Source organism: Asterias amurensis, chromosome 9 (assembly GCF_032118995.1).
Source record: "Asterias amurensis chromosome 9, ASM3211899v1".
NCBI classification, from domain to species: Eukaryota; Metazoa; Echinodermata; class Asteroidea; order Forcipulatida; family Asteriidae; genus Asterias; species Asterias amurensis.
Genome location: NC_092656.1, coordinates 20,142,320 through 20,164,566, shown reverse-complemented (window position 1 = coordinate 20,164,566; position 22,247 = coordinate 20,142,320). Strand labels below are relative to the sequence as shown.

General features: G+C 38.0%; 1 protein-coding gene across 1 annotated transcript in view; it reads left to right on the top strand.

Moving 5' to 3' along the window:
* LOC139941462 (ras GTPase-activating-like protein IQGAP1) overlaps positions 1–22,247 on the top strand; it is a 62,259-nt gene extending 40,012 nt beyond the window's left edge. The window contains exons 28-43 of the mRNA XM_071937976.1: positions 5,046–5,120; positions 7,208–7,357; positions 8,259–8,399; positions 8,875–8,959; positions 9,138–9,302; positions 9,967–10,034; positions 10,864–10,996; positions 12,073–12,175; positions 13,733–13,874; positions 14,390–14,477; positions 14,776–14,879; positions 15,354–15,468; positions 15,600–15,760; positions 16,386–16,502; positions 17,448–17,556; positions 17,992–22,247. Of these exons, the coding sequence (XP_071794077.1) occupies positions 5,046–5,120; positions 7,208–7,357; positions 8,259–8,399; positions 8,875–8,959; positions 9,138–9,302; positions 9,967–10,034; positions 10,864–10,996; positions 12,073–12,175; positions 13,733–13,874; positions 14,390–14,477; positions 14,776–14,879; positions 15,354–15,468; positions 15,600–15,760; positions 16,386–16,502; positions 17,448–17,556; positions 17,992–18,105 (1,870 nt within the window). The 3' untranslated portion in view covers positions 18,106–22,247. The remainder of the gene's footprint in view (positions 1–5,045; positions 5,121–7,207; positions 7,358–8,258; positions 8,400–8,874; positions 8,960–9,137; positions 9,303–9,966; positions 10,035–10,863; positions 10,997–12,072; positions 12,176–13,732; positions 13,875–14,389; positions 14,478–14,775; positions 14,880–15,353; positions 15,469–15,599; positions 15,761–16,385; positions 16,503–17,447; positions 17,557–17,991) is intronic.

Sequence of the window (22,247 nt, the reverse complement as noted above, 5' to 3'; positions counted from 1 at the left end):
AAGTACATGTACGTCCAAGTCGTGAGTTGGTACATTTCAAAAAGTGTTTTTCTGCATTCAGCAGCAATACAACTGGTCGGCATTGTCGGAAAAAAAACAATTTGTTCTTTTTTTGAAACTTACAAACTCACGACTTCGTCCGTACATGTACTTTGCAATTGTGTTTACTCTACGCATTACAGGCAAAGTCTGCCTCGATTGACGTCACGAACAGCGCCCTCTTGGGTCGGGGTCTACTCCTAAATTTGTAAATAACATAAGAACCGATTTTTTAAAACCTTAGTTAACTGTTTATTCACATTCCACTCATCAAAACACATATATTAGTGACAAAAGCTTTATTTTGGAAAAATACCGCTTCCAGGTGACTTTAAATATTTACTTTGGCTACACTGTGCTTAGTTGTTTGAAATAGTTTACAGAAAATGTCATCTAGGAGTTAAATTTGTTTGACAAAACTATTGAAAACATAAAAAACACACAAACCCTCTGTTTTATAGTGATTGTGATGGTTTCTTTATTCTTGATTTCATATTTGGCATGTCCACAAAACTATTTAAAAAAAAAAATAATAATCCCTCCCTCCCCCATCCGCAAAAAAAAAAGGACGATCAACATTTTAAAGAAATTTTTTTTATGTGGCCTTATGAGCCAGCATTTCATGCTGGGAAAAAATGTCTTGGCAAGAAGATCGATCATCCCTTGGAACTGGGGTAAATGCTTTATGTCTGTCTTACTAGGCAGTCAAGTTTAGTATAGTATCCTGACCTTATTTGTTGCGGAATAATACATCTTGGTTTGGGGCTTGGGTATGACTGTTGCATTAATTGCATGGCATTTTGTTCAAAGGCAGTGGACACTATTGGTAATTGTCAAAGACTAGCCTTCACAGTTGGTGTATCTCAACATATGCATAAAATAACAAGCCTGTGAAAATTTGAGCTCAATCGGTCATCCAACTTGCGAGATAATAGTGAAAGAAAAAAACACCCTTTGTCACACGAAGTTGTGTGCGTTTAGATGGTTGATTTCGAGACCTCAAGTTCTAAATCTGAGGTCTCGAAATCAAATTCGTGGAAAATTACTTCTTTCTCAAAAACTATGGCACTTCAGAGGGAGCCGATTCTCACAATGTTTTATACCATCAACCTCACCCCATTTCTGGTCACCAAGAAAGGTTTTATGCTAAAAATTATTTTGAGTTATTACCAATAGTGTCCACTGCCTTTAACCATTTCATTTAGTGCAGTGGTTCAACATGATTTTTATTTCAGGTTGAATCAAATGGAATTTTGTGATTCTGTTTGATCTCAAATCCTGATCTCAATTTTTTATTTGCAGTACTTATCAGAATTATAAATGTCAGAATCAGTCAAAACTAATATATTATAATGACCATTCCTTGAGGGTGGCATAAAATGTGCTAACATAACTCATTTTTATTATTTTGTAACAAAATTTCATCCAGTCATAAACCAAAAGGGAAACTGACAGGGTATAAAATAATTTTGTTTGTTCAACTCAAAGTTATATACAAATAACTCTTCAAACTGTGTTGTTTCTTTTTTGTGGAATTCATTCAAAAATGAACACATGTAAAACCCTTACAGTCCAATTTTTTATATTTTTTGTAATCAATCTTAAATTATTTATTTTTTCATTAAGTGATGCATGGTGTTCTTGGCTTTCTGAGTTTGATTTCCCTGAATTTTGCTCCTTATTTTTTATTTTAATTTTATTTGCAACCTTGTGTTGCCCTCTTTTTACACGACGTCACTGCAATATTACTACTGCCAATCATTCTTGCTCCTTCGTCATTCTTCAATTCTTTTTTGCTTCTTCCCATCACGGATTGACAACCTTCTACCCTGCAGGATGATGTAAGTAGGGATCACCTCTTTCCCAGAAAGTATAACCGGTCATTTTACAGTGAATTATTTTGTTTTAGTTGCTGTAGATTCAAAGAAGTAACCCGTCTAGTAGTGGCTACATGTACACATACTGTCATACTTTATTAATAATTTCATGCTTAGATTGCACATACCATGTGACCCTGCCCCACAAAATTGATTTCATTGATGTTTCTATAACCTATTAGAAGAGCTTTCAACACCCATGAGCAAGTTCGAGTGTGCACAATGGTTAACTAAAGGTTGACCATTTTGACTCGAACCCAGGCTGGTCGACCATTGGTTGACTTCTGTGGTCGACCATTTGGAACCAGCCTCGAGCCCATGGTTTCTTCACTGGTCCCAACAGCATGTTCCATTCTAACATGTGTTTAGCGCAAAGGGGAGCCAGTGACACTTTAGCGCAAAGGTGGAAGATTGACTAGACTACCAAACGAGTCGTTTGAGTGAGTACGTCACTGCGCATGTGCGTTGCTAGTCTGTGGTCGACCACTGGTGGACTAAATATGCGCACTCGAACTTGCTCCTAGCTATATTACTATTTACCCTGGGATCGTTTTCACAAAGATCGTCTTAACTTAGGACTATTAGAAGTTATTAAAAACTTAAGGTTAGTCCTAAGTTAGGACGAGTAACTTGTCCTAATTCGAGATAAGACTAGTCTTAACTCTTTGTGAAATCCACCCCTGGATCCATTAAACTTAAGGCTAGTCCTAAGTTAGGACGAGTAACTTGTCCTAATTCGAGATAAGACTAGTCTTTACTCTTTGTGAAATCCACCCCTGGATCCATTTTTCAGACCTCATTAACCCTTTTCACACTGTATCTCTTATCCCCCATGGCGAACACAGCCCTGGGGAGGCCCAGGGGGAGGCCCAGGAGTTTATAACCCCACGGTTACCCCGGGTGCACTTTCACACAATGTCCCCACCCGAAGGTCCCTCACCAAGAAAATTCCTAATCTTTAGGGGGCAGGGTCACACATGTGTGTACATCTTGTAGTAATTTGTAATAGTGGTGTTCGGTTTACTAATAAACATGCGGATAAATGCTTTATATGCTTTCCAGCTTAACCCTTTAAAAGTGCTAAGTGCTTTAAGGAGTTGTATAACATCGGGTTTCGGAAGTGTACTTTCATTCCAATCTTCTAGTTTTTAAGAAATAACCGGAGATGTTCATCCCAATGAAGTTACCTAATCTGCTTCAAATGCTAACTGTGATTTCCTCCCATCCATTCCGTTATGTTTCCCTTTAGATTTTATTTCTGGGGGGGGGGGGTTTCTGTAAAGAAGTTTTCAAACCTAATGTGATTTCATTTTAGACATTCATTGTCAGCTAGTTTGTTATTCCCAATCCTGCTTATAATGATGTTATAATCGCTGGAAAAAAGTTCTGGAAATGTACATTATTGTTTTCTTGAACTCTTTCTGTGTTTTTAGTGGTGTCCTCCTACCCTACAATACAATACTCTCACCTGCAACTGTTTTCTCCCACCCCCCCCCCCCACCCTGCAGCAACTTCCTCTTTCACTGTGGTTGTGCATGTGTTTGAAGTACAATGTATATGTACAAGTGGTTGTGCATGTGTTTGAAGTAAAATGTACATCTGTGGTTGTGCATGTGTTTGAAGTAAAATGTATATCTGTGGTCGTGCATGTGTTTGTCGTACAGTGTATTGTGGTTGTGCATGTGTTTGTAGTACATTGTATTGTGGTTGTGCATGTGTTTTAAGTGAGCTGTATGTTATTTTGCATAGACCTTATCGCAAATACCAATGCGCAAGCCCAGACTGTTGAATGGGGTGCATTGTGGGATATATATGGATCAAATTTGGATACCAGCAAGACCACAATGCACCTAATTCCAAGCTTTACGCGTGCGCCCTAGTATTTGCGATAAGGTCTATGTTGACTATAAACCCAGGTTCATACTTCCTGCCAATGCGAATGCGATGCGAATTTGATGTGAATTTGACGTCACAACTCCTCTTTCGCTGCGATATTCGCAAGAGAGTTGCCCACAACTCAACTCAGCGCGAATTTCCTTGCGAATTTGTGACGTCAACGTTCGTATCGCAATCGCATTCACAGGAAGTATGAACCGGGCTTAAAAGGCTCTATTTGAAAAAGCAGGCCTGATACTTCACAGTGGCACTGGAGGTAATTGCCTCCAATTGGTTTAATTTTGACACCACCAAAGTTGCGTGTTGGTGGTTGTTTGCATGCTGGAATGTTTTCAATTCTTATCTTCCGGGAAAGAGCAGCACATTTTGCTCTTGCATGTTTGGGAAAAAGGGGGGAAAGTAAGTTGTGTATCCTTCCTCTCTGAATCTTGAGTTTCAGTGGTCATCAAGTAAAGTATATAATTCTTAGCTATCAAATGTGCTGATTTTTCCTTTCTAATTTGTATGCTGTTTATGATCTTATCACCTTATCTGGTCCATATCAAATCGATACAAACATGTTTCTAGGGGTCTCCCTGTGTAGGCTGATGCGCATACATGTAGGTGAACTGGCATTGGTGACTTCTGTGTGTTGGAATATCAATCATTTGTACAAAAAGAACTTCACCACCGATAATGATTTAGCTTTACCTACAGACAGCGTAAAGCCCGGTCACACAGGCTTGATAACGAGAACGAGAACGAAAATGTTATCAGTATACGCCCTTGATTGGTTGAATAAGCTCAGGCTTATTCTGTGCAGAGCAATTCAACCAATAGAATGCCTTCTCTTTGCATTGTGATCGTTCTCGTTATCGCTGCAGTGGGACCGAGCCTTGACGCAGCAACTACATCTGACTTTTTTCAGCCTAAATATATCTTTTCCTTGTTGAAAATGAGTTGTTGCTTGATTCGTCTCGGCGAACACCACTATCCTTCAAAAGAGATTTCCACAATTTTACTGAAAGTTTTCTCAAATCTGATAGTTTTCGTTCTGTTGAAAATGAGCTTGATTTGTTCATGGCAGTTGGAAACTTTCCCTCTTCCTGCGCACTGCTGATAAAAAGTAAAAAAGCTCTATAACCAGACCACGCTATGGTTCTTATTCGGGGTAAGCAGAGCCGTAAGATTGGGCCCAGGTGTTGATCATGTATCTTCCTCTGACTCTTGTCTGTTTGTGTTTTGTATCGACAGTTCTAAAGTGGACAAGATGATGGAGATTGTGACAGGAAGCCCTATGGTCATCAAAATGGTGGTCACATTCAACAGGTAAGACAGCTTGGGAAACGAGCACAAATTGTAACCATTGCTAGATTCTAGGCTTGTGATGTTTAGACAAGCTATGTTTCAATAGGGGACTTTCAGGACGCTTGGTGGCAGCAGACTTACCAGGTAAAATCCATTGTTCTTGGTAATGCGCGCATGCTCAGAACTACGTAAACAATGGACATTTACCTGGTAAGTCTGCTGCCACCTAGCGCTCCAAAGTCTCCTATAAACCAAGCTACTATGGCTTTTATTTTTAGTCTGAGACTTTTTGGAACACTAGGTCATTGCCCAAGCAGTAAGTAGTGCTTAACTTTCTGTTCAGCAAAAATGAGCAGGATATCGGTCACAGAGGATACATAAATATTTGTTTAGCAAGATCTACAACATTGTTGTTTTTTTTTGTATTTACACGAATGTACTTGCTAATTTCTTAGGAAGTGGTTTTAAACTGGAAAGCTTATTAAAGAATAATCTGAGAAATAGTTGTCAAAAATGCTCATTTGCGCATTACAAAAACTACTCCAAACATGCTCAGTGAGGGCCCTTATGCAGCTGATCCAGAAAGTGTTTGATGCGCAAAACACACCCAGGAAAATTGTCATGAAAGAGTAGTTTTTTTGTGATGCGTATTTGAACTTATTCAAAAGAAACTTGAGCCCTGGGTTGTGGTTTTTTGGGATCAGTATTTACTAACAGTTAACTCTTGTCTGTTATACGGGAATGCTGCCAATGTTTAAACTTTATGCAGAACAAGGAGGTATGAATCACTGGTACTCTGCATGACTGTGCTTTCATATAGGCCCCGATGTAGTTTACCACTGTGGTCACCCGCTAGTGATTGCTTCTTACAGCTCATTTCAATCTTAACCATATTAAAGAGAGGATGGAATATTCATATTCGTTTTGGACCCAAAATGGTTTCTAATCGCAAGTTGTCGCAACTTTCCCAATATATGGCTCTGCTCCCCACTCCCATCCCGACTACCGCCCTCTTGTGTTCAAGCATTATGTCTCTTTTAGATATATCTTCCCATCATTTGTATTGTACCGACCTCATTTGAGGTGCCTGTCTTCATTGGTTCACATTTGACATTTGAAATGCATGATATTTCAGAAATTTAACTTTGCATGATCTTTGACTCCCTCGTTCTTTCTTTTAATAGACAAAAGTAGTTGTCTTTCATTTTGCAAAAATATTGTTGAATTAGATCTCAAAAGTAGAAGGCCTGGAATTACACTTAGGGCACAGAGGTCATGACCTTTGTGCCCCTTGTCTTGACCTTTGTGCCTCTTATATATCTCATATACTTTTTAATGGAAGTGCATAATAAAAATGGCCTTGCCTCTCAAAGATGAAATTCCAGGCCTAAAGTAGAATATTTGCTTTAAAATTCATTATTGTGAAATTTTCCATTTTATCATCTTTCAATTTTTCCACAGTGATCGTTCTTTGCGCTTTCAAGTCACACTGAAATGTATATTGAATCTCAGTTTAGCTCTATAACCATTTTCAATGTTAGCATGTATTATTAAAGGGATGGTACACGTTTGGTAATTACTCAAAACAAATATTGACTTAAAAACTGACTTGGTAACGAGCATTGGAGAGCTGTTGATAGTACAAAACATTGTGGGAAACGACTCTCTCTGAAGTAATGTAGTTTTTGAGAAAGAGGTAATTTCTCACTAAAATAATAAAAGAGTTCTAGCTAGAAGTCTTTTATTCCTATCTGAAAGCACACAAATTCGTCCAACAAGGGTGTTTTTTCTTTCATCATTTTCTCGCAACTTCGATGACCGATTGAGCCCAAACTTTCACAGGCTTGTTATTTTATGCTTATGATGGGATACACCAAGTGAGAAGACTGGTCTTTGACAATTACCAAACATGTACCTTCCCTTTAAATAATAAGTCACAAGGGAAACTGACTAGGTAAGTTTCAACAAGTTTGGATTTGAACAAAGAAACACTGACTGGAGCAGGACTTGAACCGACGACCTCCGGATTAACGTTCCAGATTAACATATTATTATTGTATTACAGATTTGTTCTCTTTGATCATCCTTGTACATTTATCTCCTACCAGGGGGACCAAAGGTCAGAGTTCACTGAGGGACATCCTACAGCCTCTAGTGAAGGGCGTGATGGACGATAAGAAGATGAATATTAACACCAGCCCGACAGACGTCTACAAGGCATGGATTAATCAGATGGAGTCACAGACTGGTGAAGCAAGGTAGGGATAAAGATGCGGAGTGGGTTTAGTGGTTTTATCATTTTGTTTAACTTTATAGGGGTCGAGTTGAACATTAACACCAGCCAAATAGGGCCCAATTTGATGGGTCTGTTTACCGTAAAGAATTGGCACTTACTGAAGCAGGAAATCCTGCGCTCACATCAGGCATAGTAGTCTAGCTCACTGCACCCAAGCTATTGTGTTGTCAGCAGCAGAGTGTTGGTTCGAAACCCCGTCATGACTTTATTGCTTCGTAAAAAGTTGGGAAGGTAGTGCATTCTTCTCTACCAGCCAGGCTCCTAGTGGATGATGACCATGCCTACATCCATATTGTCTGTTAAGTGGGTAAACCTGTTTCAATAGGTGTCAGCGTGTGCCCCTTGTGGCAGTTGAATTAACTCGATAGCTCACATCAGTGGCCACGAGTGGTACTCTTGTTACCCATAGTGAGGTATTTCATTCACTCGATTTCTTTTTTAAAGGCAGTGGACACTATTTGTAATTCCTAAAATAACTATTGGCATTAAAACCTTACTTGGTAACGAGTATTGGGGAGAGGTTGATGGTATAAAACATTGTGAAGTGACGTAGTTTTGGAGAAAGAAGTAATTTTCAACAAATTGGATTTTGAGACCTCAAGTTTAGAACTTGAAAGCTCAAAGTCAAGCATCTGAAAGCACATAACTTTGTGTGACAAGGGTGTTTTTTTCTTTCATAGTTATCTCGCAACTCCGACGACCGATCGTGCTCAAATTTTCACAGGTTTGTTATTTTATGCATATATGTTGAGATACGCCAAGTGAGAAGACTGGTCTTTGACAATTACCAATAGTGTCCACTGGCTTTAACATAGAAGTGAAAGCTTTTTTATGACTTGGTTTTGCTTGATTCCTTTCTACAGTAAGCTTCCGTACGACGTACCTACAGAGGTAGCTTTACAACACAAGGAGGTACTAGAGAGAATAGAGCAATCAGTCAAGAGCCTTGGTGCCGTAGCTGAACGATTCCTCACTGCCATCATATCCGCCATCGATAAGTTCCCGTAAGTACACAAGGCATAGAGGCAAGGCAACATGCTCCCAATGCATTTTCTCTTTCCACGTTTCCAACTTATTAGAACCAGCCGTCGATTTCACAAAACTCTTCCTAACTTAGAATTAATCTTAGGACTTAGGATGAGGTAAGTTCCGTACCCATAGACGTTAGGACGCATTGAACCCATCCTAAGTTAGGACAAGCTACTCGTCCTAACTCCTAGCGTTTGGTGAAATCAGCTGCGGGGCCAGGAAGTGCAACTTACGTTATCTTGGTAACTGTAATATTCCCCGAACCACGAGATAGCTGAAACAGGTTACCAGCCAACATTCCCAAAAAAATTTTATTGTTACCTCTGGCTCCACATTCATTTTTTGCTTTGCAAGAAAATTAATTAAGCAGTGTTTTCTGCAAAAGAGATTGTTTAGTTTATTTGTCTTAATTGTACTTATTTATTTGTTTGTTACTCTGAATTCTTGCAGGTATGGTATCCGCTACATTGCCAAAGTCTTGAAGTTGTCGCTTCACAACAAATTCCCTAATTCCACAGATGAGGAAGTACTGAAGGTGAGCTTGGGGTCTAACCATTTGGATTAGTCAATGAAAAAAATGAAGAAAAAAACTTGGTGGACCCACCCACCCAAAATTTTGTTTTTTTTAATATTGAATGGCTTCTCCGCAAATTTATTATCTACAAAAATACTGAACCATCCCTTTAAAGAAGTTTTTTTCTTTCTTTCTTTAGATTGTTGGTAATCTGATCTACTACCGTTACATGAACCCAGCCATCGTTGCTCCAGATGCGTTTGATATCATTGACATCTCGGTAGAGAAAGGAATGACCAATGACCAACGGAGAAACTTGGGATCTGTCACTAAGGTCCTGCAGGCTGTTGCATCCGGAAAAGCGGTACGCAAGATTTTTGTCTACAAACCCCTGATTTGTTTTCCTTTTTAAATGGTCTCTATTCCTTTGGCAAATTATTCTTTTGTTGATGGTAGTTTTGCTACGCTGTTGGTGTTTGTGAACCAGATGAAACTAAGAAGGAATTATTTTGCTCATTGTCTTAACTGGTTTTGAGGCTATCCCTTCCTGTGGTAAGCCCCTAACCCACAAATTTGCCGTACAACCGTTGGCACATGGTTATCCCACTCATTTTTTATTTTATTTAAATTTTTATTTATTATTATTTTATTTTTTGTGGGGGGGGGGGGGGGGTGGGGTGTATTTCAAATGGTACAATTGAGGGCAGTCAAGGCGGCTCAGTGAGTTATGTCCCTGCCTTCACCTCTGTGGACCCCAGTTCGAATCCCACCTGAGACCAAAGCCTTGCATGTGGATTGATTTTTTTTCAGTCCCTACCTGACTGCGTGGGTTTTCCCTATGGGGGGTTTAAAACGTTCTTCATCGTCTTCTTTACAAAACAATAGTGTGATGTATCCATTGGGATGCTTTGCCGACTATAACATTCAGAGACTCCCGTTTGTCACCCCCCCCCCCCCCTCCCTATCCTGCTCGATGTGTTGACGCTATGTTTGCTTTTGTTTTCCTTATTTATTTTGCGCTGTTGCAGTTTGGTGGTGAAAGTGCTCACCTAGCTTCCCTCAATGGATTCGTCAACGAGGCGTTTGGACGGTTCAAGTAAGCATTCCTTTAGAGTGAGGGTTACAAACATTGGTAGCTACAAAAAACTCTTATCAAGATATACACATACATTAAGCTCTGTCCACCATTACTACATGTTTATTCATAAATACCTAAGACAGTTTATCCATTCTGATTGGTCGAGAGGGCATCACGAGGTGTTGTTTGAGCGGATGATATAACACCAGTAAAAAGTGTTATAACATGGGCATGACACATGCGCTTGCACCTGTGCTTATAAGACAGTTTCTTCATTTCTAAGGGCCCTACCATTTCATGGCTGGAGGGGTGTTGTGTTGAAAGAAATCATTGAAGAATTATAATTGTTGCATTTATTTTACCTTTTGACCAAGAAGTGTTGATGTTTTTTTAACAAAAAGGTATTCATGAATGGGAATCAAAGTGTGTTGAATCGGTTTTCAACTAGTAGTTCTTGATAATTTACCTCAACTTCGTCTCGGTGAAATTATCAAGTCCAGGCCTCGGCGCGGGTTTAAACCACTAGTTGAAAACCTCTTCACCACACATTGATTCCCTTATTGAAGTTTTTGATTGTAATTTTTTACTGATTATTAGCATTTGACATACCCTCCGAATCACTAGCACCACCCAAAAACATGGCAGAATAGTGTTTTCCCCCACCCCATCCACTTTCTCTGTTCTCTCAAATGTATATGTATCATAAAAAAAATATTGGAAACACAATTTCAAAGATCAATGTTATACCTTTCCTTTTGAACCTTTGCTTTTATTTTTTTGATATTATGTTCGATGTCACCGCTAGGAAATGTTTAAACCATAATTACATTTGTTTTCACTCTTTAAGGAACTTCCTGCTGAAGGTGTGCGATGTACCGGAGCCAGAAGAGCGATTTAATATCGATGAGTACGCAGACTTTGTCAACCCTTCCAAACCCATAGTGTACATGTCAGTCAAGGAGATCATCGACACACACGCTGTGAGTTGGCATTTTTAGGACAAGAAAACAAAATAAAAGTAGCAAAAATACCCCTGTTTAATATGATTTGTTTTTAACCTTACACAGAGTTCTGTAGTAATAGGTACTGAGTAATAGACCGATCCATTAAGCTACGCCCCATTGCGTATTGACCAATCACAACGCAACGAAGGTCCGACAAATAAGGTGCGACATGGGTGCGTGTATGCTTGGCGCGCGCGACAGTTGTGCAGAAAGGCATTGGAGAGGCTTACGTGTTCTTGCTCACACGTGCGTCATGGGCGGAGCCTAATGGATCGGTCTATTAGATGCAAAGCTAACTTCTATAAGGAAAAGAAAACAAAATAAGAATAGCTCAATTGTTCTTGTTAATTTGTCCAATTCCTGGAATGAAGTGATGAAAGTGTTTCAAGAGGCATAGTAATTAAAATAAAACTGAACATTTTCGTTTGGTATTCAACTTTCTCCCTAGGTTCATTTTTAAAATAATACATTTTGTTATTATTTGTTAAATAAAGCCCACCACTGAGCCAGTTGCTAGGAAATAAAATCACCGGAAATTGTCATGGTATTTTAATCCAGCCTCTACCACCCAGCATGTGATGTTCCTGGGGTAAATGAAGTGATCTGCCAAGCGGGGCAGCTATTTCCCAGGAATTTTTATTTTTTTATTTTTGTTTTATTACAAAAGATAAATGATTAATTTATTAATTGACCATTGTTAGTTGCATCATGATGAAACTTGCTCTCTAATTCTACCCTTTCATGTTTCCCTGCATTGTTATCGAACAATGCATTTACCACTTTTATACTAAACATCCTTTGTCCTCGCCAATTTACTCCTATTGGTTCATAGTCATCAATTGTTTCTGAAATAGAAACTTTGATTGGCTGTTATTTTCCTGCTTCTTTCTGGATCCTTCCCTTAGTCCCTTTCCCCTCTCTTTTTCTATGAATGGATATGTATTTGTTTGTACTTGTTTTATGCCTCTGAAGAAGGTCCAGTTTGGATCAAAAGCTAAGGCCATCTGCCCCATTCATTATTAAAGATAAATGATTGGTATTTTGTCTTTCAGTTGTTACTTGAGCATCTTGAGTCGTTGGCACTAGAGGGAACCGATCCTCTCCACGAGCTGCTAGAAGATCTTGGGGAAGTCCCCTCACCCGAAGACATCTTAGGTAAGAAGAAAACGTCAATCCTGTCTTTCTGACTATCTCTCTCTCCCTATTGATGTAGTTCCACTTCACTGCTTATGTTACACTTAGTCACCTGTTCATGTTTGTTGTGCTTAGCCTTTGAGAAAGACTCTGCTAGAGTCGAAACGTCGGGCCATTAACATTTTTTGCAAGTCTTTCACAAGGTGTTACGCAATCAAATAATTTATGAATAAATAAATGAACAAAAATATGAACAAAATTGAATTGATTTGTTTGTACATGTGGTGTATGTCCTAGGTGTTTATATAGATCCAATGATGAGTCGGAAATATCACCAGGCTCTTAATTTGTTCAACAGAGGTAGAGTCTTGCATGGTTGCATGGTTCCTGCACTTCAATAGCTTGAAATATATGTTGTATTTTGAGCCTGAGAAACCATTTTGACACAGACCGCTTGATATGGTTTGTTGGGTCGAGTGGTCAAGAGCACTGGATTCAAGTTTAGGACCCAATTTGATAGAGTTGCTCAAGCACGAGAAGTAGCGAGCAGCAACACGTTGCTTACCAGAGTAAGGTTACCAGCCAAAGTGCCATCCCAAATGGACTATGTGACTGGTTTCCTGCAAAATGTTTGCTAAGCAGAAATCATTAAACACACCTTTTACTTGATCAGCTTAACAATTTTGTAACAGTACTCCAAAGATCCAATAATAAGTGCATGGAGATGTTTGACACTGTACCCACGGCCTCAAAATCTCTCTGACAGAATTATTTAAAGCACTATCTTAAAACTTTTTTTGTGCATTTTAATTCGCTTCTGGTGCATGGTAAGTAAAAAATTAGTGCATGAAGTTTTGGAGAAACAGGAGGCCATCTTGCATCTAGACAGTTTGCTGTTTTCATAGAACTTAACAGCCTACCAATCAAAAGACATGTAACTATTTCAGCTGATCAGCTAATTTTCTCATTTTTGGTTTGGGAGCTGTGCCATTTAATAAGACAGTACTTTTTGACAAAATGCAGTCTCTTCTTGCCTGATCTAAAGAATGTGATGAGCATGATTTATTGTTTGAATCAACAAATCCAAATTATCTTCAAGTACGCGCTGATCCTCCAATCAGATTCGCAGAATGGAGTGGTGATAAAAACCTATATTGCACGGCTAATATCACTACCATGCGTATTGTGTGTTCTATGTCACGCGCCAAGTTTGCTTGAAGATAAATACGTTATCACACGCGCGCTCGTGGAAATACGGAAAATATACCGCGTCTGTGTCTCATATCCAACTCGGCCTTCGGCCTCGTTGGATACGGGACACAGAAGCCCTATATTTTTCCGTATTCCACTTGCGCTTGTGTGATAACTTGTAATGTCTCACACACATTTTGTGCTGGATATGTAGCATGATGTACGCCCCCCAATACAAGGTTTACAGGTTTCCTCAGGCTTGCGAGCTACAGTGATTAAGTTCACTTATGAGGTATCCTTGGTATCATTACCGGAAGTATATGATAATAATGTGAAACTATTTTACTGTATTGAGTGTGAACTTTAACCCTGACCTTTGACCTACAGGTGAGATACCAGGTGAGGCAGGGGATGCTCAGTACGATGCGATCCTGACGAGTATGGCCAAGACTGAGATGTCACTCACACTCACTAATAAGTTTGAGTTACAAGAAGATGACGATAGCGACAAGAAACGACTCTTCATCAAGTGAGTTTTTTTTTTTTTAAATCTCTCAATGATTTTGTTACATCCCACTTTTTCTTGAATGAAATTAGATGGAGGCCTTAAAGATACTTATGGTAATTGTCAAAGACCAGTCTTCTCACTTGGTGTATCCCAACATATGCATAAAATAACAAACCTGTGAAAATTTGGACTCAATGGGTCATCAAAGTTGTAAGAGTATAATGAAAGAAAAAAAACGTGTTGCACAAATTTGTGTGCTTTCAGATGCCTTTCTCAGATTTTAATAATTTAAGGGAGAAATTACCTCAAAAACTACGTTACTTCAGAGGGAGTCGTTTCTCACAATGTTTATACTATCAAAAGCTTTCCAGTGGTCATTATCAAGTAAGTTTTTATGCTTATATATTTTTTTAGTAATTACCAAACACGTCCAGTGACTCCAAAAAGGAATTGTACAATTTTTGTCCGAAAGCCTTCTTGTTTTAAAATTTTTTAATGCAAAATTATTTTTCGAAATCTGTTTCTGTTTTAAATAGGACCAAGAGACTACTTGTTGACGTGATACGCTGCCAGTCTGGAGACAACGTCACACAGATCTTAAATACTACAGCTTCAGATGAACAGGTAACAAAGAGAATGAGATTTATACAGACTTTACATGCACTTTGGTTATTCTATACACAAACTCCTCGAGGTTACTCTTGGCCAAAATGGAGTCAATATTGTATTTTAGTACTAAGGCCCTTTCCAAAATATGGCTTCGGCATAGTCTTGGACCCCGTCACTGATTTTGAAAAATGTGATTTTTCGGTGTGGGACTTTAACTAGCCTTACCCCAAGCCAAAGTGATGGTTTTGAAGGGGTGTACATTTTTTTTCAGTCGTACATTATTTGTCTCTCCTTTTTATTTGTTTATTTGTAGGAGGAGCAGCATTCCGCGTTGCTGCAGCAGAGAATGAAGCAAGATGAGAAGGCTGATGGTAGTCAGAAGATGAAACGGAACACGTCGGCCATGAACGATAGCACGTATGTCATATTCTCCACTTCTTAAATTAAAGGCCAGGGGTCGATTTCACAAAGAGTTAGGACTAGTCCTAACTTAGGACTAGTCCTAGGAGATATACAAATTGCATGGATAGTCCTTAGTTAGGATGAGTAACTGGTCCTAACTCGAGATAAGACGTGTCCTAACTCTTTGTGAAATCCACCCCTGGTCACACAGGCCTTAAGAACAAAAAACGAGGAGAGAACGTTAAAAATGCACGTCCTCGATTGGTTGAATGAGCGTGGGCGTATTCTGCATGGAGCAATTCCACCAATAGAATGTGGTCTCTTTGCGTCGTTTTCGTTATCGCTGCAGTGTGACTCGACCTTAAGTCGTGCCTGTGGAGTTAGACGTTTCGTATATCTGATCATTTGTTTGTTGTTTTTGGTTATGAAGGCCTCCGATTTGGGGAGTTTGTGTTTTGATCATTTGTTTGTTGTTTTTATTTATGAAAGGTTACCGTTGCAATCCAAGAAGGAGAAGATTCTACGAAACCTGAACATCCTTGAGAAGGCAGGAATGGTTGAAAGTGAAGACCACTATCAGATCATGGTCAATGCAATAGCACAGGTATGGACATGTCATAGTCAAAGTTTTAGAACATTTGAGTCTTTGAGGAAGACTCTGCAAGGGTCAAAATGTCAGGCCATTGTCTATTTTTTGGCAAAGTTTAAGAAACTTACATTTTCTAATCCTTATAGGATATAAGGAATCAACGTCGCTATCGACAGCGAAGGAAACAAGACATCATAAAGATGAAAGGTACGATGGGTGCCCTGGAGTCTAAGGCTGAGTTCTATGAGGACCAGACAGATTATTACAATCAGTACATACGAACCTGCTTGGACAACCTACAGGCAAAGTAAGTAGGATGCCAACTCTCTCTGATTCTGCAGAAAGTTCCCTGTCGTCGATTTCACAAAACTCTTCCTAACTTAAGACTAATCTTAGGACTTAGGACAAGTCCCAACCCTGCACTGTAGCATGCAGACTTTAAGATTAATCCTAAGTTAGGACGAGTTACCAACTCGAGATAAGACGAGTCCTAACTCTTTGTGAAATCGATAGCTATAATTTACACAGACTTTATATGCGTTGACAGCGGCAGACAGCTCCATTTTGTCAAACCTTGACCCGATTTCAAACAGCTGCTTAACCTTTTGGCTGGTAACCATATTCTGGTAAGCCTAATTTTGTTATGCTTAGCTACTTTGTTTTGCTCTGTAAAAGTTTTGCTCTTGTAGCTATACAAAATTGGGCCCTGTTTTTCAGAGCTGCTAACTCTCCTTGACTTTGCAGAAATTTCTCGGAAAATAAACCAATCTTTCATGTTCTGATGAACATATTTAAAAAAACTCCCCATATATGGAAAGTTTTTTCAACCATCAGAACTTGCGTCTGATGCAGTAGACCGCTCGGCCATGACACACATAATTTACCACTCTAATATCCATTTATTTATTTTTTATTTTTTTTTAATAATGCAGGAGGTCGTCGAAGGCTAAAACCAAGACGGATAAGAAAGCAGCCACAGTGACGTACAACGCAGCCAGACTCCATGAAAAGGGTGTCATACTAGAGATTGAAGGACTAGAAGATACACAGTATGTTATTTTATAGTGCCAAACTAAATATAGAAATGTGTTTCAGGCCTTGCGCTTTAAACTTTTTTGTAAAGTAATTGGGCTAGTGAGTTTCATTATACTTTTTGTCAACCATTTGCAGTCCTTATTGTTTACTGCTGCCCTCAACTGATGTTATTTGCTCTAATCTGATGTATATAATTACTGTCTTCTTTTTTAGTGCCAGTTTGTGTCTTTCATAACTTTAATGTTTGGTTGGCAAGTAGTTAGTCTTCTCTGGAGGACTAAGTAAAAATACTGGTTGTGATTAACCGTGTTTAAAATGTTCTTCTTCCCTGCTAAATTGTATGTTGTGTTTGCTTGGGGTTGAATACATGTGCGTTTTATCATTCATGTTTACTGCAATGCATTTTAATACTTTTATGATAACTACATTTTCCCAGTTACTCTTCACTATATCCTTGCCACAATGTGGTGTTCTATGATTTGAAATTTAATGTGTGACGTATACTCAAATGTTCACTGGCTGGTCCAGATTTTTTTCTAACTGCCTTGGACATATTTTTGTTTTTGTCTTTTTAAATTGTATTCATGGGAAACCCTCTGTATTGTTCTGTATTGTAATGTTGTAATTTGGAAATTGCTTTTCACCTTTGTATTTAGCGCTTTGAGGCCATTATGGCAATTTGGCGCTTTAAAAATATCTTTTTATCAATATTATTATTGAATTGTTAATGCTTTAGGGCTTAGATTGGCTTAGGGCTTTAGATTGGCAATAGATTGGCTTAGATTGGCAATTTGACGATTGGTGGTTTTTTTTGGGGGGGGGGGCAAGTTGACGCCTTTATAAAAGTCTTTTTATTAACATGATTGTATTGTTATCGCCTTGATAATGTGTTTGTGTCTGACTCCAAGCTACTAATACCTCAAAATATTTTGAATCTTATTTGTCTGATTCCTTTCTAGATTCAAGAATGTGATGTTTGAGATCCGACCGTCCTCCTTGCCGGGTGGATTTGACATCTCGGCTAAGTTCCTTGGAGTCAAGATGGACACAGTGCAGGTTGTATTCCAGGTAAGTAACCCCTACCTGTTGGGTTTCTAAACCATAGAAATTGGGGCGTCGTGGGCGAGCGGTTAAGAGCACTTGACTCAAGCTCTTGTGTTTCTGGTTCTCTTGGTTCAAAAGTTCACAACAATTTTGATTGATTTAGCTTTGCTGAGATCGTTCAAGGATTGAAATAAATGGACCAGTGACCAGGGGTTATAATGTACGAGTGCCATGACTGTCACTGAGTGACGGATTTGAGCGCTATATATTAGAAGCTACATTATTTATTATAAACTTCTAAACCTCTCTTAAAAAGTGTCTTTCTTTGTTCCAGCACCTTGAACATTGCATTAGTGGATCTGGGCGAAATAAAAAACTTGAAAGTTGTTATATAATATTAACAATTCCTAGATTTTGAGGCACAACTCTTTTTAAAGTTAAGTTTCTCTTCTTCCGCAGGATCTATTGCAGCTTCAATACGAGGGAGCGTCCGTCATGAACATGTTCGGCCGAGCAAAGATCAACGTCAACCTTCTCATCTATCTACTCAATAAGAAGTTTTACGGCAAATAGTTTGGAGTCAGAAGAATTAAGTTCACAATGCCGTGTCCGCGTGGGGACTTCAGCTTGATTTTCTGAGTCCAAGGCATCTAAATTACAAAGCTGTGTCTGAATGTCGTCTACGACTAGATTTCTGCTAGATTTCTGCGACACCATGCGTTGAAGTATAGGACGTCCTTTAGCAACACCATTAGCGAGAGTTGTAGCCGTAACTCGGAAACAGCTTAAGATTTCTTCAGGGGATGGTTTAAACAAGTTGATTGATTGTTATTACCAAGCAAGTTGGGATTACCAAAAACCAATCACTATTAAGGCGATGGTGGATACTTGAGAAGCTTCGACAAGATGAGTTTTGTGGAACCAGGCTCAGTTTACGTAAAGAGTTGGTACAGTTTTTGTGATCCGCAGAAAAAAATTAGTGCACGAGTTTTAAACTGGAAAGACTACCAGGTATAAAGTTGATTACAAACATAAACCCTGGTCATTTGGTTGTTGTAACACTTGTCATGTGTCATACCATATTCTGCCATGTATTTACTGCCACGACATGTGACACATAAAATATAGGAGTCCTATATTTATCTATATACCTCACGTGGATGTTCAAAGCATCGTTTCCAAAATAACCGTTGCCGCCGTGTGTCCAAATGAAGAAAGGCCGGGTAATGGTGAGTGTACTTGACCACCAAAAGCATTAGCTGTACCAACCCTTCAAGTGCTTGAAGGGTTTCCTTTGAAGAAACATTTTGACCAAAATTGGTTGCTCTGTCCCAAATTTCAAGTCATATTCTTTACATGATGACCAGTAATAATTACTAGCATCAAAATGTATATAAATTTCTACTGTAATCTCTTCCATTGTAAAATTAAGTTGGTCTATTCTTTAAATTTTGTACAACTTTCATATATCAAGTAAGCTAACAAAAATGAAAGGGGGAATAAGTTAAGATTTCGGGGAAGAAAATATAAATTGTCAAGCATCGTGCCGTGTTGTATAGTTGAAATTTAGCCAAATGTCAATTTAATTTTGTTTTAATGTGTATTGCTTGATTATTGGTACACTTGGTTTATATGCAAGTGAGAGCATAGTGTGATAGGTAGACGTTTTTTCTGATCGAGTGATGACCCAACAAACTTTGAAGGTCATTACTCACTCATAACTCATAACTCAAAATGATTACACATGTTTTTTCTGATCGAGTGATGACCCAACAAACTTTGAAGGTCGTGACTCACTCATAACTCATAACTCAAAATGATTACACATGTTTTTTCTGATCGAGTGACGACCCAACAAACTTTGAAGGTCATTACTCACTCATAACTCATAACTCAAAATGATTACACATGTTTTTTCTGATCGAGTGATGACCCAACAAACTTTGAAGGTCATTACTCACTCATAACTCAAAATGATTACACATGGTTTACCTTTGGTAATTACTACAAAAAATAACAATGATAAAAACTTACTCCCTGATTTTATTTTTTATTTTTTTGTAAAGATGAACCTTATTGCAAATTTAGAAATGCATAGCTTTGAAAATTGTTGAACGAGGTGGTAAAAAACGTTGTACATAATTAATTGTCTTGTCTATAACCCTTCTGAATAGTTTGCTGCGAGAAGAGGTGACAAAATTTATAAGCACAGGAAATTATCCAAAATAATTATGTTATAAACAAGCCATAATTTGTTGTCGGGTTCAGTGTATTGTTTAAAGGTTTTTAAAAAAATATTCTTCCGCTGTTTTTGTTTAAATTTTTTTTAGCTGAAATGTTCATGGTGTGTCATCAGGTTGTTAAACCACTGTTAAAAAAATTACTCTTTTCTCAATATTTTGTTGTCTTGAAAGCAGGAATACTGGCAAAAAAATAAAAAGTCTTGAAATAAACTTAAGTTAAACACAGCATGTCAACTAAGTTGTTATCCAGTTAGTTGTGGTATAGAATTCATGTCTTTCTTTTTGTGTGATGTGTGGCAGTTTTAAGCAGCCCAGTTTCAAAACATGTAGTTCGTGCATTATCGCACTTCAATGCATGCAACATGAAAGACTACGTCGCGAACTGTGAGTGTAATGTTTAGAATCTCTATGTTGTGAAACAATATTTGTTTTTGTAAAGATTTTGTTTTAAACGCAGATGAAATTGAATTCATCAACTACCAAAATATATTCTTGCAACTGAATGTTTTGGGGTTTTTTCTTCCAAATTTCATTTATTGCAGGGAAGTAGATATTGAGCACTAGGTAGAAATTTTCCGGTAATTTTTGGCCTAAAAGAAGCCTATTTCACTTTCTTTCGTTCATATTTAAATAATGTTGCCCTCTCAGTTGAAACAGTCATTCACTTTGACTTTGAGGTAGGCAAATTTATTTATAATCTGATTACATGCATTCAATATTTGTTTAATGTTACTAAAAAACTTCCAGCGAACGCTGCCTCGTAAATGATTAATCAGAAACAAGTATCCCTTCGATCTAGACCTCTGTGAAATAAACACTTAAGTTATCTCAAATAATCTTTAAAATATTAGCAATCACTACAAACACTAAAGTAATTGTTTTGCAAAAAAAAAATGTGCCTTAGTAGATATTTAAAACAAAATCACCATCCCAAAGTCAACCCAGTTAAACTTGAAAAAAAAAATGCGAATTTTTGTTGTGCCTCTCTTTTTTTCTTGTAAAGAGTTTTACTGTGCCTTATTGTCATAATCTATTCTCTTCCAATTTATTTATCAAAAGCTTGTTTGATTTTATACTATCTGATTTTGAGTGTTAAGTGTGCCTTTCTACTGTAATTTATATTTTACATATTGGTTTGTAGTTATTGTAATGCATGAAATATGATTAACCGAATGAAACCAAGTAGGAGAGATGTTTTAGTCTTTTGAAACAAACTTTAGGTCGACCTGCGACCTCTGAATTGTTTGACTTTGCTACTTTCGTTGTGCTCAAGCAGCTGTATGCCTTTAGGACCAGCAGGTAATTTGCGAGCAGTCTTCCATTGATCCTTATTAATATTTAGATGTCATTGAATCTGTGTTGCTCCTTGTTCTGTTAATAGACTCAATGAAAGACAGCACCTTACAAAAGGTTTGGGGCCAACCAGCAAAAATAAACCTGTTTCTTAAGTGCATCTAGGAAATCACCTACTGTTCACTCAATTCAAACTTGCATTATAATTGGCTCTATTTTTATGTTTTCTATTTTTTTCTTTTGTGGGTGGGGGGGAGAGAAGTGTATATATATAGAGTTACAGTTCTGAAATTTCCCATTTTGGGGGTTTGCTTTAGTTCTTTGAACTCATTTCGCATATTTAAAAGGAGCGGGTTTTTTTTTATGTAACTTGTGGCTCGGATGTGCCAGTCAAAAAGAACAGCCAAAGTAATGAAACAGTGCACGCCCCAAATCATAACTTTGGGTGCATGATGTTATCAGACACACATATGCATGCATTACCTTCATGGGGCCTAAACATTTAATATTGGAGTCCAATATAGGAGGCCGAAAGTCTTATTTGTTAAACACTTAGCGTTTTATATCCCTCTCATTTGTTTGGAGGAACACTTGTCGCATGTCAACCTATATTTTGCCATGCATTACTTTCATGGGACCTAAACATTTAATATTGGAGTCCAATATAGGAGGCCGAAACTCTTATTTCTTAAACACTTGGCGTTTTATTAACATGAAATAAAAACCCTAGTTCTCCTTAGCTCATGCATGGTTGGACAAGGGACCTAAAAATTTAATATTGGAGTCCAATATAGGAGGCCGATACTCTTATTTGTTAAACACTTAGCGATTTATTAACATGAAATAAAAACCCTAGTTCTCCTTAGCTCATGCATGGTTGGACATGACACAAAATGTAGACATCTAAATTGATTTACAACTTAGTTGTCAGTCTATATTGAAGCCAATGCTGGCCAATGTTTAGTTTTGATATATATATATATATATATATATATTGTTTTAATTTCTTATGCATTTATTAACTAATAAGCACTATGTTATTAGCATTAATAAACCATAACTGCATTTGCTTATTAACATTAGATGGAGGCATGGTGCTAAAAATAGAATATGGATGAACTATGACCTTTTATGAGGGAATGTCAAACAAAGTCCATCTGCAAAATAAAATTTTGCATC